The sequence below is a fragment of the Eschscholzia californica genome, unplaced genomic scaffold (assembly GCF_041429995.1).
Source record: "Eschscholzia californica isolate CP2 unplaced genomic scaffold, dmEscCali1.0.p SCAF_6, whole genome shotgun sequence".
NCBI classification, from domain to species: Eukaryota; Viridiplantae; Streptophyta; class Magnoliopsida; order Ranunculales; family Papaveraceae; genus Eschscholzia; species Eschscholzia californica.
The window spans coordinates 43,519,504-43,537,192 of NW_028238483.1; the positions used below are offsets into that span (position 1 = coordinate 43,519,504).

The following is a 17,689-nucleotide window of genomic DNA, read 5'->3' on the forward strand; positions in this document are numbered from 1 at the left end:
TTCCAAGTCTCTCTCGAAACTAACTGCTCTTGGAGCTAATTTCTGCCAAAGGTTAATTAGAAAGGGAAAAATTAGAAACTGATTAACACATTACCTTCATGTCGTGAGAATATGTTTAAAATCCTCGTTTCAACCTCTATTGCAGCTAGACAGTTGGTAAGTTTCACAATTGCGAACAATTGATGTCTATTATGTACAGTCAACGACTAAGTATTGACTAGTCTTGTCATGATACAGAATATATAAGTAAGTCAGTCAAGTCTTTAGTAGGTCCCTTTTGTGTATTCATGCATACTGAATGATCAAATGAATGAATGGAGCAAAATTTCAGAACCATTAACTATTAACTGTCTCTCTTGGAAGACATTGTACATGTCCTTAACTAATTAATGTGAGAATAGTCCCACATTGGACAATAGATATCTAGCAACCAAGAATATAAGGTATAGGTCCTCTCCACTCATAGCCAATTGGTTTTGAGTTGGATGGCCACAAACTTAACATGGTACCAGAGCTAGGTCCACACGTGATAGGTAAAAAGCCACACGTGCTCCACGTCACCCGAAGAAATACACGTGTTAGGGTCAAAGAACCCTACACGTGAGGGGGAGTGTGAGAATAGTCCCACATTGGACAATAGATATCTAGCAACCAAGAATATAAGGTATAGGTCCTCTCCACTCATAGCCAATTGGTTTTGAGTTGGATGGCCACAAACTTAACAATTAAATCATGATCATGGAGCTTATAATTAGATTATTGATAATAGCTGCTATTTCCTTTCTTCTTGTATTTTTGTCAAACATGATCAAGTTTAATGCTGCTTGCAATCCAAGAGAAAGAGAAGCTCTTTTAAACTTCAAACATAACCTCAAAGATCCTCACAATGAACTCTCGTCTTGGGTTGTTGGTAACGATTGCTGCAAATGGAACGGAGTATTCTGCAGCGAAAACATAACTGAAGGTGATGTTGTTCAGCTTCAACTTAGGGGTTTTTGGTTGAGTGGTGAACTGATGAATTCTTCTCTATTGGAGTTGAAACATCTGTATCACTTAGACTTAAGTTATAACAATTTCTACGGCAGACAGATACTAGCTTTTTTGTGTTCACTTCAGAATTTACAGTATCTCAATCTATTAGGTAACTCTTTGGCTGGCAAGGTTCCTCCTGAGCTAGGTAACCTTTCAAGTCTTTATTATCTTGATTTGAGTTTTATTAAGTTGGAAGGGGAGATACCAAGAACCCTGGGAAATCTTTGCAACTTGGAGGTATTAGATTTGTCTATAAACAAGCTTCAAGGAGAGATATCATCATTATTATTTACAAATTCATCATCTAGATGTTCTGCGAGCAAATTGAAATCGTTAAACTTGGGATATAATCATCTACTTTCTGGACGATTACCTGATGAATTGGGAAGTCTTGAGAATCTGGAAGAACTGTATCTTGCGGGTAACTCATTTTCAGGTTCAATTCCTATGTCAATAGGAAGATTGTCAATATTGAGAGTGTTAGATCTTAGCGAAAACAAGTTAAATGGGTCTTTGCCAGAAACTTTCGGAAACCTCTCGAGTTTACAAGAATTGCGGATTTCGAACATATCGATTTGCCAATCTCACTTTCTCAATCTCACAAGACTGGAAGTATTAGATATTGATTCTTCGGTTCTAAAAGTGAGCCATGACTGGGTTCCTCCTTTTCAACTCCAAGAAGCACAACTTCGAGATTGTTCAGTAGGACATGGATTTCCTGAATGGTTAAGAACCCAAAGAGGTCTACTAAGAGTAGACGTATCTAATGCTAGAATATCTGGTTCAGTTCCTAGTTGGTTTTGGAACATGACTTCCCAATTAGAGTATTTAAATATATCACACAATCAACTTGAGGGGGACTTATCAAATGTGTTATTGAAAACTAACTCATCGATTGGAAGAGGTATTTACTTGAACTCAAACAGATTCACGGGTAACTTGCCACTTATATCTTCTCATGTCGAACAACTTGATCTTTCAAGGAATTCATTTTCAGGTCCTATTTCGGTTTTACTATGTAGTCCTACAGAACATCTGAATCACTTGGCCTTTCTTGATCTTTCTGGGAATCTTCTATCTGGAGAACTTTCTGATTGTTGGTTTTACTGGACGTCTTTAGTTCTTATAAGTTTGGAAAACAACAATATAACAGGGAACATTCCAAGTTCTATAGGGTTTCTACTACAACTTCAGACGTTGCGTTTGCAAAACAATTCACTCGATGGAGAATTGCCTCCCTCGTTGCGAGATTGTGCTAAATTGAGGATAATCGATCTTGGTGAGAATAGACTTGTGGGTAGGTTACCAACATGGATAGGAGAAAGCTTTAAGGAGCTTGTCATTATGCGGCTACATTTGAATATGTTTTATGGTGAAATTCCTAGAGAACTTTGTTACCTCAATATGCTTCAAATATTGGATATGGGTCATAACAATCTATCAGGATCAATTCCAAGATGTTTTAGAAATTTTAGTAAAATGGGTTCGAAGTTTTACCCAAATATAGGTATTTACAACTACTATGTTACTGGCAAAGATACAACTATGAATTTTGCTGGTGCTTATTTATACACAGAAATGAAACTTGTGGTCAAAGGTAAAGAATGGCTATATGGAGACATCTTGCTTAATCTTGTTGCAGCTATCGACCTCTCAAACAACAATTTAGACGGAGAGATCCCCGAAGAACTAACATATCTCTTCAGATTGTTAACGTTGAACTTAGCAAATAATAGTCTGATAGGAACAATCCCAAATAAAATTGGTCTTTTAAGTTTACTTGAATCGCTTGATTTGTCAAACAACAGATTATCGGGTTCAATTCCGCAAAGCATGGTGAATTTAACTTTCCTTGGTTATTTGAACTTGTCATATAATAACTTGTCAGGGAAAATTCCTCAGGGTCACCAACTTGGGACTTTTCCTGAGTTTAATTATATTGGAAACCATGATCTTTGTGGTTCTCCACTCAAGGAATGCGATCAAGATGGACAACGTCAAAAAGCACCAAATGGTGACGATGAAGGATCAATTGCGGACGATGAAGATTGGATCGAGATGAAATGGTTTTATATGGGTTTACCATTAGGATTTGTGGTAAGTTTTTGGTGTTTGTGGGGTGTTTTATTGGTGAAAAGCTCTTGGAGGTATGCTTATTTTAGGTTTCTAGATGATATAATATACAAACTCTCTCCTTCTCCGAAACAGAAGAAAAAATAGTAGTCTTGCACTTTTGAGTTTATCTTTAATGTAATAATACACTTTGCTGTTTTGTAACTGGACAAGAAGAATCTGTGTCGAGTTTATAGTTATATTATATATCTCAAGTTTATGTGGTACGAAATCAGAGCTCCTTCATGGAGATGCTTCAAATACCAAAACCTCAAGTTTGAGTCACTTAATCTTGTCATATAATAAATCTATCAGGGAAAATTCCATGAAGTACCCAACTTTGAAGTTTAAACGGGTCGAGTTGTACGGAGAACGACACAGCGAAAGAGGAAGGATTTGCTTATGAGGTTTTTGGATTGTATTTATAGGGTATCAGTCATGGAGATTTGTGTGGGAAACCAGAATTGGAAGTTTTTAAGGGTTGAAATTGCCTATGAGTAATGTAATGTCCATGTCTTAGCAGATATCGATATTGTTCCCACTTTTGACACCTAGATACAAACCCAATGGCTACCGTTTTAAGGTTTTAGCAAATGCTCCACTACCCCTCCCATAAGGTCTCAAGAGCTACTAAGTTTGACGTCGCACATATAACCTAGGCTCTTGACAGTTTACCAAGTGATGTGAGACTATTACAAGTAATGCTATTCTTATTTACAAGCATAATTGAATCTTTAACCGTAAACAAAACGCGGACAGATGTTTAGGTGGTCTCTTGTGTGTACATAAGGTCAATAATGAAGTCTTTAGGAGACCCTTATCTCTATATATAGAGTCAATTGTCGTAGTCTTTAGTAGGTCCCTTGCGTCAAGGTCATATCAATGTTCAAGAACTGTTCAAGACTGACTAACCTCTCACAGAGCTTTTCAAGAACCTCAATTGTAGACAGGTGGTAAGTCTCGCAACTGCGAACAATTGATGTCTATTATGTACAGTCAACGACCAAGTCTTCACTAGTCTTGTCATGATACAGAAAATGTAAGTCAGTCAAGTCCTTAATGATCAAATGAATGAATGGAGCAAGATTTCAGAACCATTAGCTATTAACTATCTCTATATATATATATGAACTCTTACTTTCTTTAAAGAAGTTGTACATGTCCTTGTTTAACTAATTAAATCATCATGGAGCTTATTAGATTATTGATAATTGCTATTTCCTTTCTGTTATCTTCATCAAACATGATCAAGTTTAATGATGCTTGTAATCCAAGAGAAAGAGAAGCTCTTTTAAACTTCAAACATAATCTGATAGATCCTTTCGGTGAACTCTCGTCTTGGGTTGGTAACGATTGCTGCGAATGGGACAAAGTAATATGCAAACACAAAACTGAAGGTGATGTTGTTCAACTTCAACTTAGAGGTTTTTCGTTGAGTGGCAAACTAAACTCTTCTCTGTTGGAGTTGAAACATTTGTATTACTTAGACTTAAGTTACATCAATTTCAGGGGGATTCAGATACCAGCGTTCTTGGGTTCACTTCGGAATTTACAGTATCTTGATCTACAAAGCTGTGGTTTTACTGGCAAGGTTCCTCCTCAGCTCGGTAACCTTTCAAGTCTTTATCATCTTGATTTGAGTTATAATAAGTTGGAAGGGGAGATACCAATAACCTTGGGAAATCTTTGCAACTTGGAGGTATTACATTTGTCTTATAACAAGCTTCAAGGAGAGATTTTATCAACATTATTTACAAATTCATCTAGATGTTCTGCGAACAAATTGAAATCGTTACACTTGGGATATAATCATCAACTTTATGGGCAATTACCTGATGAATTAGGAAGTCTTGAGAATCTGGAAGAATTGATTCTTGCAGGTAACTCATTTTCTGGTTCAATTCCTACGTCACTAGGAAGATTGTCATTGTTGAGTGTGTTAGATCTTGACTATAACAAGTTAAATGGGTCTTTGCCAGAAAGTTTATGGCATCTGTCAAATTTAAAAAAATTGGCAATCTCCCATAACATGCTAGAAGGTGATGTAACAGAAACTCACCTGACCAATCTTACTAAACTGGAAATATTATATATCAGTTCTATGGTTCTAAACGTGAGTCGTGACTGGGTTCCTCCTTTTCAAATTCGATATTTAGAACTTCGAAATTGTTCAATAGGACATCGATTTCCTGAATGGTTACGGACACAAAAAGACCTCCAGGAAGTAGACATATCCAATGCGCGATTATCTGGTTCAGTTCCTAGTTGGTTTTGGAACATGACTTCCCAATTCTTGTTTTTAAATATATCACACAATCAACTTGAGGGGGACTTATCAAATGTGTTATTGGAAAGTAACTCGACGATTGGAGGAGATATTTACTTAAATTCAAACAAATTCACAGGTAACTTACCTCTTATATCTTCTTTTGTCGGCACACTTGATCTTTCAAGGAATTCATTTTCAGGTCCTATTTCAGTTTTACTATGCAGTACTCCTGTACAATATCGGAATTACTTAGTCTTTCTTGATCTTTCTGATAATCTTCTGTCTGGAGGACTTTCTGATTGTTGGTTTCAATGGACATCTTTGGTTCTTATAAGTTTGGAAAACAACAATATAACAGGGAACATTCCAAGTTCTATAAGGTTTCTACTAAAACTTGAGACGTTACTTTTGCAAAACAATTCTCTTGATGGAGAATTGCCTCCGTCATTGCGAGATTGTGCTAGATTGAGGATAATAGATGTTGGTGAGAATAGATTTGTGGGTAGGTTGCCAACATGGATAGGAGAAAGCTTTAAGAAGCTAGTCATTATGCGGCTACATTCAAATATGTTTTACGGTGAAATTCCTAGAGAATTTTGTTACCTCAATATGCTTCAAATATTGGATATGAGTGATAACAATCTATTCGGATCAATTCCAAGATGTTTTAGCAATTTTAGTAGAATGGGTTCGAAGTTTTACCCAAATATAGGTAATTACAACTACTCGAGTACTCGCAAGGGTATGACTTTGACTAGAAGTGATGTTTATTTTTACACAGAAATGAAACTTATGGTCAAAGGTAAAGAATGGCCATATGGAGACTTCTTGCTTAATCTTTTTGCAGCTATCGATCTCTCAAACAACAATTTACACGGAGAGATCCCCGAAGAACTAACATATCTCTTCAGATTGTTAACGTTGAACTTAGCAAATAATAGTTTGATAGGAACAATCCCAAATAAAATTGGTCTTTTAAGTTCACTTGAATCGCTTGATTTGTCGAACAACAAATTATCTGGTGCAATCCCTCAGAGCATGGTGAACTTAACTTCCCTTGGTTACTTGAACTTGTCATATAACAACTTGTCAGGGGAAATTCCTTTAGGTACCCAACTGCAAAGTTTTTCCGAGTTGAGCTATATCGGAAACCATGATCTCTGTGGTCTTCCACTCAATAAATGCGACGAAGATGGACAACATCAAAAAGCACCAAATGGTGAAGGTGAAGGATCAATGGAGGACAATGAAGACTGGATTGAGATGAAATGGTTCTATATGGGGCTACCATTTGGATTTGTGGTAGGTTTTTGGTGTTTGTGGGGTGTTTTATTGGTGAAAAAGTCTTGGAGGTATGCTTATTTTAGGTTTTTGGATGATGTAATATACAAACTCTCTCCTTGTCTGAAGCAGAAGAAAAAATAGTGGTCTTGCACTGATGGGTTTATCTTTAATGTAATAATAAACTTTGCTTTTTGTAACTGAACAAGAAGAGTTCGTGTCGAGTTTATAGTTATAATATATATCTCAAGTTTATGCAGTACGAAATCAGAGCTCCTTCATGGAGATGCTTCGAATACCAAAACCTCAAGTTCATGTGGTACCAAATTAGTCTAATTTATATAAAACATGAAGAACTCTTGATACGAATACGAAAACAACACAAAGTATCCCAATTTACGACAATCTTATGTTTCGAAATTTATACCCAGAGAGAAAATAATGCAAAAAAGGTGGAAAAAGATGTTTCAATAGGGAGGAATAACTTAAGCTTTAAAGAGCTCGGGCTTTAATGATGTCCATGCTCATCTCGCTAGGATCTGTCGCCTGCAACTCAACTTGAATGCCATCCAATTCTCTCTTGAATCTGTCCTTGGAGCTAGCATACAACATCTTGCTCCTCACCCTTGATGTATCCGGTGACCTACATATATCAAAGAAGCAAAATTGTCGTTACGCATTTAAAGATGACTAAAGCTCCACTAAGCTTTATATTTTTAGAAAACACAAACAAACAGACAAACAAAAATAATGTTTGGAATGTTACCAGGCAACGAAGAAAATTTTGCTCTTCTGGCAATTTTCATTGGTTGTGAAATCAAAATCGTAAACAGCATAACGACATTCATTTTCGGGTAAGCAAGCAGTGAAATCTTCATAGCTCTCATCAGGTTGTCCAAGTCTTTCAACAGCTACCTGTTGTATTTTCTCCTCAATCTTAAACACAATAAATCGATAGTTTCTTTTCGCTTTCAATTCCAAAAACTTGAGCTTACACTCATCATTCACTGCCATTCCAGACGCCGAATTCGCCTACTCCATCGAAATTCATACGACAAATTTGGAAGTCATATAGACAAACATATATTTATTTACCAATCTAATTTTAATATAAAACTTAATCTAAACAACAAGACATAATTAATGTTAACATACAAAATGCTTTTGAAAACTAAATCTACTTGAGTTCTTGATGATTTTCATGTTTTTACGAGTTGACTTTACATGATTAACAAGATTGTCTTAGAAACTTTGGATCTTTATTCAAGGAAAAAATAGTTTACAGTTGAAAAAAAAGAATTCATTCAATCATCAATCAATACGTAGACCGTAGTACATACATATCATATAGATCAATGACATGAAACAAGAAAAACTAGACAGACTCTAACCATAAAACACGAATCGCAATTAGGTAGACTTTGGGCAGAAACCTTATGTGGTTTGTTGTGATTCTTGTTTCGGATTATTCACAACAAACCACGTAGGATTCATGCTCAGATTCTACCAAGTTTTTCTTGTTCGCTGTCATCGCTCATAGAGAGGGAAGAGAGGTAGAAATTAGAGAGAAAGGGAAGAGACATGTACCATTGGGAAATGCAATGAGGATGCAATTGTGTAGATGAAAATGGTAGAATAAGAAGAGAGAGATGGAGGAAATTGGGACTTGAGAGAGAAGAAGAAGAATTAAGGTTATGAATTCTGATGTTTTGTGGGAGAAATTCCCTTTTTAGTTTTTGTGGTATTGATAATGTCCACACTAATCTAAAGTTGTTGTTTTCCTCATTCTATTTTTTTTTTTTTTGAAAATGTCGTTTGGTTAGTTATGTTCTCTTGGTTTCTATTTTGTACAAATTTTTAAGATGTTTTGACCAAATCATCATCAAATTTCCCTTTCATTAAGGAGTTCCTCAATGAATCATTCTACCAAGTACCAACAAATTAACATCAATCCATATATTCTATTTTTATAGTCTTAATTATTTATATTAGAATTACGTTCACCTAAATAAAATCTTACCGTACAACTGTTGTAGCTTTTGCTGTATCAATGATCTACTTTTGTTCAGGAACACTAATTTTTTTATTAACATACAAACTTAGATATCACGAATTAACCAAGATAATAATACGATTAATAAAATTAGTGCTCCCCACGAAGAAGATGACTCTTTTCATTTCCAAAGATATTATTAATTCTTTAATAGGTTATTATATGGTTTTTGGCTAAACCAACCCCTAAGGGCATAGGCAACCGCATTCGAACATTTGAGTAATTTTGTTGGTGCCACCAGAGTTTTAGTTCCAACCAACTCAAAGGCAAATTGGAGAGGGGGAGTGAGAGGAAAAGGGGCGCCTTAACACTTTGGGAAGTGCCAATAAGTGACCCTATAGTGCCTCGTCCAGACCAACCAGACATCTATCAGCAACACTAATTACAATTGCTAACACAACCCCCTCCTGCGTCTAAGCAAGTCTTTACTAAGCTATAAGAAGTCGAATTTAGTAAAACTCTCGGTGGTCGTATAACGTTCCAAATCACATTATTTCGGTAGGTCTTACATTACCGACCCTCGTCGTGGCTTTGCGCAGGTAGGGACAGATTTTCAAGCCATTTTAGTAGAGCACTTGTTGTGGGGTGCGTAGTTGATATAAATATAGTTTACCATCATTCTAGTCTCTATCTCCAAGTTGAGCTATTGATCATTTGTACGTGACAAATCTAAACATATGATTCGGCCGTTATAGAATTTTTGAAATACTGTTAAATTCACGATTATGTGATAATCGGAGATATGAATTTAAAGTAAAAGACACGATAATTTAACGTGGTTCGGTCGAATACTCAAGACCTACATCCACGGAGAACAACTTCTTTATTAATAATTCACCACATACAATTGTATGTGGGTTTGATCGGTTACATTGGTCAGACATAACTCGATGAGTTTGATTCCTCGAACCCTCTCCTATTTATAGATGACTTAGGGTTTAGGGTTTCCTAGTTTCTGATTACTAAACTAGGAAATAATACAAAATCTATCTAATATTACCATTAGATAGTTACAAGAGATATTCTGAATATAAGAAACTAAATCTTCACATATCTTCAATATATCTTGATCGTCGGATCACGTCTTCTCGATCCGTCACGTACATACACGTGTTACACACGTATATTATTTCTGCAACTTATCTTGACCGCCGGATCTCCTATTTTCGATCCGTCTTATGTAACGTATCCTATTAAATACGATATTAAACTTCTACAAATTAGAATTCCCACTCCATTAATTGTTAACCATTTTTTTGTTTACAAGGTACAAACCATTCATAGGTTATATAAAAGGAAGAAAAGAAGAAAACCCAAATTAGACTCAAAAGAGGAATTTGCTTGAGTAGGAAGATATCTAAGAATTAAGTGATCATAATGTATCACCAAATACTTGATAGCATCTATCTATCTAGCTTTTCACCTTTACTAGTGGAACTGTTCTATTCTACTGAAAACAACTCACATAACCTGTCCAATACTAAAAAGTTTGTCACCCTGGCTGAGGGTCAAGGGAGTATAGATTACTTTACTTCAATATAACTTCATCTTTTTGTTTCGAGAAAAAACATATTCTTTCCTATCTAGTTTCCTTTGGCTTTTACAAAAATGATAATATATTAACCAAGTGCCTATACTACCCCGAGTATGAGATTAGAAGAGTTGCTAACAACTCCAGACTTGAATAGTTACCAAGTTGGTTTTCATCTTCTAGATCTTGGTACGTATTCACAACCGTTGAAGTATGTTTAATATCTTTAAGAGAAAATATAACAAGAAGAATCTCACATTATGAGGTTTGACTTCCTGAATGGAACCTGAGCCGCGAAGGATTGCATTTTTTTCTCTAATAAAGATTTTATGAGATTTCAAAACAACATAGGTCACACTATTACTATCAGCCAAAAACATCCTTCATTTGATTATACTACCTTTTTTTTAATGAATATCACATTATAGCTACCAACCACAGATATGATCAGTGTCTTTAGTTCTAATCTCCACCATTGGATCTTTCTCCTAGATTAAAACCAACCTCTCAGATTTCTTTTCCAACTTGGTTTTCAGTCAACGGCTGACATTGACCCCCACTTTAATAGCAATACTAGGACTATTGTACACCCCCATTTTTCTAAAACTTTTGATTTACACCCCCAATTGTATAAATGTCGTTAAAATCTTGTGAAGTAGAGCTTGTGCTAGTTGCACATACAATGTATGACGGAAATACCCTTTTTAATTCATCGTTCATCTTCATCTCCCAAAACCTAATTCTCAAACTTCTCTCCAAATTCAAACACTACTTCTAGAAATTTAATAAAACCTCCACTCATTATATAAATCAAGTGTTGATCTTCTAACATGGCAATGACAAATACCTTCCTAACATGTTATTGTCTAAAAATCTTCCATTATCCAATTTAAATCTAAGACATGAATCTATTTTTGGGGGTTTACCAGATGGACCAAATATTGTTGACCAACCACTAATTAATTCTCGATTTCCAGTCTGTTGAGCAGAAATTGAAATAGTAGTAGTTAATTGAGAACCAAGTTCATCATCTTTTACTTGGACTCCAATTTGAGGAATTGGATAAGTAAATGGAAGTTTGGAAGCTCCGTTCTAAATAGGGTTTTGAGAGGCGAAACTGTTGAGTTCTACCAACAATGATTTAGGTTGTTCCATGATGTTGTGCCTGCTTACTATTCTTAGAAATGGAGTACCACAAGCAGTGAAGCAAAAATAATACTACATCCATTAAATCCATATCGGATAATAATTTTGCTTCAATCGTATTAAAATCTAAATCTCCCCAAAGCATAACTATTTGATTAGAAGAAGAATGATGGAGACCATCAAGATGGGCCTCACGGCCGAACTAGTTAGAGGGCCTCATGGTCGAGTCCATTAGGGTTAGAGTTTAGGAGTTTCCATATTTTAGTATTTCCTACTAAGTCTAGGTTTAAAAGTTTCTATGTTTGAGTATCTTTGATATTTAGGAATCTTAGTTTGAGTCTATCTAGAAGTTTCTAAGTTCCTATAAAAGGAAGTCAGGTCTGTCCTTGTTATTCAGATCAGAGAATATTATGAATCAAGTTTATTGTTAATGAAGTTTATCGTTTATTATTAATCAAGTTTATCGTTTTATCGCTTTTATCTTTATTTCATCAGCTTTATTTCATTAGTATAGTTTAATTACAATGGTGGATTCCATTACTTTTACGCTTCCGCAACAATCTATATCAGCTGGTATTCAGAGCTTGAAGAATCTGGGAACGAAAGATGAAATTTTTTTCATGGATACATCTCTCCTTGAATGTTGGAATTTTTTTCCACGTTTAGGTTGGGATCCCTTTCGAGATTCAAAACAATTTTATGTAGATCGAAAATATCAAGAAAAAATTAATACCGTCTCTAAAATTCCTCTATTCGACGGTCAATATCATATAAATTTTTGGATTCAACATATGGAAGATTGGTTCATAAACCAAAATATCCATGACGAAGATAAGGTTTTTCTCATCGAACAACATATGTCCGAAAGAATCTATGAACAATTCAATGCAATGCAATGGAGACTCATTAATCAAGGAAAAAAATTCGTAGACGATTGGACTACATTGAAAAGCATCTTCAGGTATGTTTTTCTTCCTTTAGATGAATATTTTTCATATGTGGAGACAAAGATTGAATCAAGTAGACAGTTCTCCAATGTTACTTCGGTCACCGTGTTCGATGGTATTGAAGAAGAAGTTTTTGACAAAAAGAACAAAATTTTCTCAATGACCGAGGAAGAAGAAGAACAAAGTGAATTATCCTCTATTAGCTTGAAAAAGTCAGTTCATTCTGATTTAGATTTGATCACGCCATATTCGAGTTTGGTTTATAAGCAACACGAAGATGAACGTGGGAAGATCGTTCAAGTGAAGGATTTCAAGGTTGATTTTTCCATAAAATATTATGTGGTGTTTGTGGTCTTCTTCATCAAATTAAAAGATGACGGGAGATGTTGCAATTTGTTGGAAGTTTCTTTCCTACATTTATTTTTGCAAGATTTTTTGCACTATAAGATTGAAGCTAGTGATTTCGTCCAAGTGGGTGTCCTTCGACCCCAATGCACCATTCGTTCATAGTGGGAATGAAGGATTACATTGTTCAGACTCACTTGAGGGCAAGTTCGTTCTCGGTCGGGGAGTATGATGGAGACCATCAAGATGGGCCTCACGGCCGAACTAGTTAGAGGGCCTCATGGCCGAGTCCATTAGGGTTTGAGTTTAGGAGTTTCCATGTTTTAGTATTTCCTACTAAGTCTAGGTTTAAAAGTTTCTATGTTTGAGTATCTTTGATATTTAGGAATCCTAGTTTGAGTCTATCTAGAAATTTCTAAGTTCCTATAAAAGGAAGTCAGGTCTGTCCTTGTTATTCAGATCAGAGAATATTATGAATCAAGTTTATTGTTAATGAAGTTTATCGTTTATTATTAATCAAGTTTATCGTTTTATCGCTTTTATCTTTATTTCATCAGCTTTATTTCATTAGTATAGTTTAATTACAATGGTGGATTCCATTATTTTTACGCTTCCGCAACAATCTACATCAAAGAATCTTGCACTAAAGCCTTACTGATGAAGTGGTGGTGGCTTTAACTTTTCTATTTAGAACGAAAGGCATTGGGGTGAATTTCTCTAAATTTATTTACAGAGATAATAGGAAACATGAGAGACAAAGAACAAAATAAAAGATGGTAGCTAAATACTCTTCAATGGCCTTACCTTGAGAGAAAAAGATGCAAACAACCCTAGAGAGAGAAAGAGATGAAGATGAACAAAGAGGCAAGATGATGTAAAGAAAGAATGAAAATATTTTTGAGTTTTGGGTACAATGGAGTAATTAGGTTTTACAACTAAGAAAAAGAGGAAATTTGAATTAGGGAGAGGGTATTTTCGGCATACACCACATGTGTATCTGGCACAAGCACTCCGTAACAGAATTTTAACGACATTTGCACTGTGTTGGGGGTGTAAATCAAAAGTTGTAAAAAAAATGGGGGTGTAGTCCTAGTATTGATATTAAAGTGGGAGTCAATGTCAAAATCTCCCATTCTTTAATTTCCAAACCACTCCCACTAATAATAAATAAAGACCCCCTGCCGTTAAATCTAACGGCGAATAACTCTTCTCCACTTCCTTTCTTCTATAAATATCAGTTCTCACTTCATTTCCCCCCAAAATTCTTATTTTCCCTCTCTTTCTCTCTCTAGAACTATCTTCTTTCTCTCTCAAAAATGCGTGAGATATTGCATATTCAAGGAGGTCAATGTGGAAACCAGATCGGAGCAAAGTTCTGGGAAGTAGTTTGCGCCGAACATGGAATCGATTCGACCGGAAGGTACCAAGGAGACTCTGAACTTCAACTCGAGAGAGTTAATGTTTACTATAACGAAGCTAGTTGTGGAAGATTTGTTCCTCGTGCTGTTTTAATGGATCTTGAACCAGGAACAATGGATAGTCTTAGATCTGGACCTTATGGTCAGATTTTCCGACCTGATAATTTTGTTTTTGGTCAATCCGGTGCCGGAAATAACTGGGCTAAAGGTCATTATACTGAAGGTGCTGAACTTATTGATTCTGTCTTAGATGTTGTTAGAAAGGAAGCAGAGAATTGTGATTGCTTACAAGGTAATCTTTATCCTCTTTCAATTTTCACTGATCTAGGGTTTTTAGTGTTCTCTGTGACGTTTTTGGTTAATTTTAGTGTTTCTGGTGTTCTTTGTGACGTTTTTGGTTAGTTTTTAGGGTTTCTAGTAGTGTTCTTTGTGACGTTTTTGGTTAATTTTTAGGGTTTTTGTTGAATTTTTTGTAGGGTTTCAAGTTTGTCATTCATTGGGAGGAGGAACTGGTTCAGGAATGGGAACTCTTTTGATATCAAAGATTAGAGAAGAGTATCCAGATCGAATGATGCTTACTTTCTCTGTTTTTCCGTCACCGAAGGTATCTGATACGGTTGTTGAACCTTATAATGCTACTCTTTCTGTTCATCAACTGGTTGAGAATGCAGATGAATGTATGGTTTTGGATAATGAAGCTCTTTATGACATCTGTTTCAGAACACTCAAACTCACCACTCCAAGCTGTGAGTCTCTCTCTCTCTCTAGCTGTAGAATTTTCTCACATGTGGATGAATTGCTTTTTTAGGGTTCCAGTTTTTATTACTTTTTTTAGCTGTCTGCCATTTTTGTTAGTTGTCAAGCTCTGAACTCTCAATATATTCTCCACATATCATAGTCCATAGTGTATTGACCTTATTGTCCTTAACAAACTTCCTCTTAGATTTGAACACAAAATACTATTGGGCCGAAAATAGAGGCAGACCACATTCTAAAAGCTTATGTGGTCATCCCGGACACCTCTATTGGTCCGGGTGTTTTTCTCTTCACATGCCCAGACCAATGGGGGCCGGCCACGTCAGTTTTTGGCTTGTGGTCGGCTTCCATTTTCGGACCATATACCAGTTCCGAACTAACACTAGAGCCTAATCGAAGAGCCAAGAAAGTGACCGAGATCCAAGGTGGACGATTGGATTCTGCCAGACCCATCAAGAGAGAAATTGGGGGTGAAATCCAGCCATCTAGCTAAGATTTTGGACAAATTTAGCCCAACCCATCAAGATATAGAAACAAAGGCGAAATCTAGCTGTCTGGCTCCGATTTCATAACTAGGGTAGTTTGGGAATATGGGTAATTTGAGATAAACTTTTTGCTCCTCTGATTTGATCAGGTGGTAAGAATAGATAATTCTTCTCTTTTTTTAATTGATTCAGTTGTGTCATGTGATCTTGGATCTTAATTTATTTATTTATTTTGCTGCAAATCTTGGTCATCTTTGAATTAATGGCTTCTGGTAGCGAATATTAGGGTGGTTGGGATTGCATATATAATATACTTATCTTGTGAGTCAGGTTTACCTGGATGTACCACATGCAGGACCCATAGTGGACCATTGTAAGACATAATTTAGTCAATTTAAAAGTAATCTGATTAGGTTAGGATTGATAATTAAATAATCTGATTAGGTTAGGGTTGATAATTAAATTATCTGATTAGGTTAGGATTGATAATTATATAATCTGATTAAGTTTTATGACAATTGCTTTATGAGGATACTTTTTTTTTACCGACAATTTAGTGGTTAGAACTATATGTCTAGCCTTAAGTTTATGCCTAAGTACAATTGAAGTAGGACCCATGAAAACTCGATATCTCATTTTCTTAATGTTTAGGTCCCAGTAGGTACCACTTGCCAAAAGATTATATTTTGGATAATGATAGAGAAATATGATATGAAGAAATAATGATGTTATCCACTTCATTGCAACTGCATTGAGTTTTATTATTGGTTTGTTTTTCCGAAAACAATCAAGTTGGTGCTGTCATTAAGCTACGCACTGTATTATGTTTGCTGCTTTGCCTAGATACTCTTTATTCTGCCTAAATAGATCCATCTGAGAGAGGCCAAGTAAGAAATGCTATTCGTGCCAATCTTTCCATAATCTGTACTCCTTACTATCCTGCCTAAATGGTAGTATTTTGTTGATTACCTCAAGGACAGTAGATGAAATGAGAAACTGTAAAATGTAATTTGTAGTGTAGCGTATGAGGACAGTAATGTAGAGAACCCATCATTTACGCCTTCTTCAAGATTCGTCATCTTAACAACAACCCTCTGGGTGGGATCTAACTTTATAATTAAGTGGCTAAATTAGAACTCAATTTGTTTTCAAATTGTGTTAATATTCCAACAGGAGATGAGAAAACGAGTTTTTGGAACAAGTTTTTGTTCATCTAGACACATGGATCATTTATCTTGTCAGGCAGTTCAGTTCACGAGTATTGTGAATGAAACAGGATCCCTCACATGGCTTTGGATCTTTTTAAAGTTCGTCTATGTGTTTTGTTAAATGATCATAAATTTTGTATTATGGATAGCATCATAAGCTTTATATATCATAATGTCTAAAGTTGTTTCATTTGCTTAAAATTGATCAGTTGGAGACTTGAACCACCTGATTTCTGCAACCATGAGTGGAGTAACTTGCTGTCTTCGCTTCCCTGGTCAGCTGAACTCCGATCTCCGCAAGCTAGCAGTTAACCTAATCCCATTCCCACGTCTGCACTTCTTCATGGTTGGTTTTGCACCTCTTACTTCCCGTGGATCCCAACAATATCGAGCCCTAACTGTACCAGAACTAACTCAACAAATGTGGGATTCGAAGAACATGATGTGTGCTGCTGATCCTCGCCATGGACGATACCTAACAGCCTCCGCCATGTTCCGTGGAAAAATGAGCACAAAAGAAGTCGACGAACAAATGATTAATGTGCAAAACAAGAACTCATCTTACTTCGTCGAATGGATCCCTAACAATGTCAAATCAACAGTCTGTGATATTCCTCCAACAGGTTTAAAAATGGCATCGACGTTCATTGGAAACTCGACTTCTATCCAAGAAATGTTTAGAAGAGTAAGTGAACAGTTCACGGCCATGTTCCGAAGGAAAGCTTTCTTACATTGGTATACTGGGGAAGGAATGGATGAAATGGAATTCACAGAAGCTGAGAGTAACATGAATGATTTGGTATCTGAGTATCAACAGTATCAGGATGCAACAGCTGATGAGGAAGGAGAAGAGTATGAAGATGAAGAGGATTTTCAACAGAACTGATATACTAAGGTAGAGAGAGAAGAAAGTTTGAGATGATTTGGTTTGGTTGTGACTTGTGAGATGTAATGATGTTTTTCTTTTGATTGGTTCATGTAGTAACTGGTTTCTGTTTTATGTTGAAAAAAATGGTGACTGTTATGTTAACAAAGTGCCTAGACTATCTAGTGTTGATTATTGATGTTTTTCTAGTCTTGAGCTTGATATTCTTCGACCTTGTGAA

General features: G+C 35.8%; 3 protein-coding genes across 3 annotated transcripts; 2 read left to right on the top strand and 1 right to left on the bottom strand.

The window, feature by feature from the left end:
* The first annotated feature begins 729 nt into the window (after positions 1–729).
* On the top strand, positions 730–6,951 carry LOC147535334 (uncharacterized). The gene is made up of 2 exons (XM_086650186.1): positions 730–3,251; positions 4,330–6,951. The coding sequence occupies exons 1-2, from the start codon at positions 733–735 to the stop codon at positions 6,836–6,838; spliced, it is 5,028 nt and encodes a 1,675-aa protein (XP_086506312.1). The 5' UTR covers positions 730–732; the 3' UTR covers positions 6,839–6,951.
* Positions 6,952–7,011: 60 nt separating this feature from the next.
* On the bottom strand, positions 7,012–8,416 carry LOC147535335 (actin-depolymerizing factor-like). The gene is made up of 3 exons (XM_086651193.1): positions 8,282–8,416; positions 7,461–7,726; positions 7,012–7,337 (listed from the first exon to the last, which is right to left on the bottom strand). The coding sequence occupies exons 1-3, from the start codon at positions 8,282–8,284 to the stop codon at positions 7,187–7,189; spliced, it is 420 nt and encodes a 139-aa protein (XP_086507319.1). The 5' UTR covers positions 8,285–8,416; the 3' UTR covers positions 7,012–7,186.
* Positions 8,417–13,914: 5,498 nt separating this feature from the next.
* Positions 13,915–17,643, top strand: TUB8 (tubulin beta 8). Its single transcript, XM_086647414.1, has 3 exons — positions 13,915–14,426; positions 14,611–14,880; positions 16,793–17,643. Exons 1-3 carry the CDS (start codon positions 14,033–14,035, stop codon positions 17,467–17,469), a joined length of 1,341 nt encoding a protein of 446 aa, XP_086503540.1. The 5' UTR covers positions 13,915–14,032; the 3' UTR covers positions 17,470–17,643.
* Positions 17,644–17,689: the final 46 nt, after the last annotated feature.

Coding starts and splice junctions, on each gene's coding strand:
- LOC147535334 (XM_086650186.1), top strand. CDS start 733: ATGATCATGGAGCTTATAATTAGATTATTGATAATAGCTGCTATTTCC. Junction 3,252..4,329: donor CCGAAACAGAAGAAAAAATA/GTAGTCTTGCAC, acceptor TAATTAAATCAT/CATGGAGCTTATTAGATTAT.
- LOC147535335 (XM_086651193.1), bottom strand. Junction 7,338..7,460: donor AAAATTTTCTTCGTTGCCTG/GTAACATTCCAA, acceptor TGATATATGTAG/GTCACCGGATACATCAAGGG.
- TUB8 (XM_086647414.1), top strand. CDS start 14,033: ATGCGTGAGATATTGCATATTCAAGGAGGTCAATGTGGAAACCAGATC. Junction 14,427..14,610: donor GAATTGTGATTGCTTACAAG/GTAATCTTTATC, acceptor AATTTTTTGTAG/GGTTTCAAGTTTGTCATTCA. Junction 14,881..16,792: donor CAAACTCACCACTCCAAGCT/GTGAGTCTCTCT, acceptor AAAATTGATCAG/TTGGAGACTTGAACCACCTG.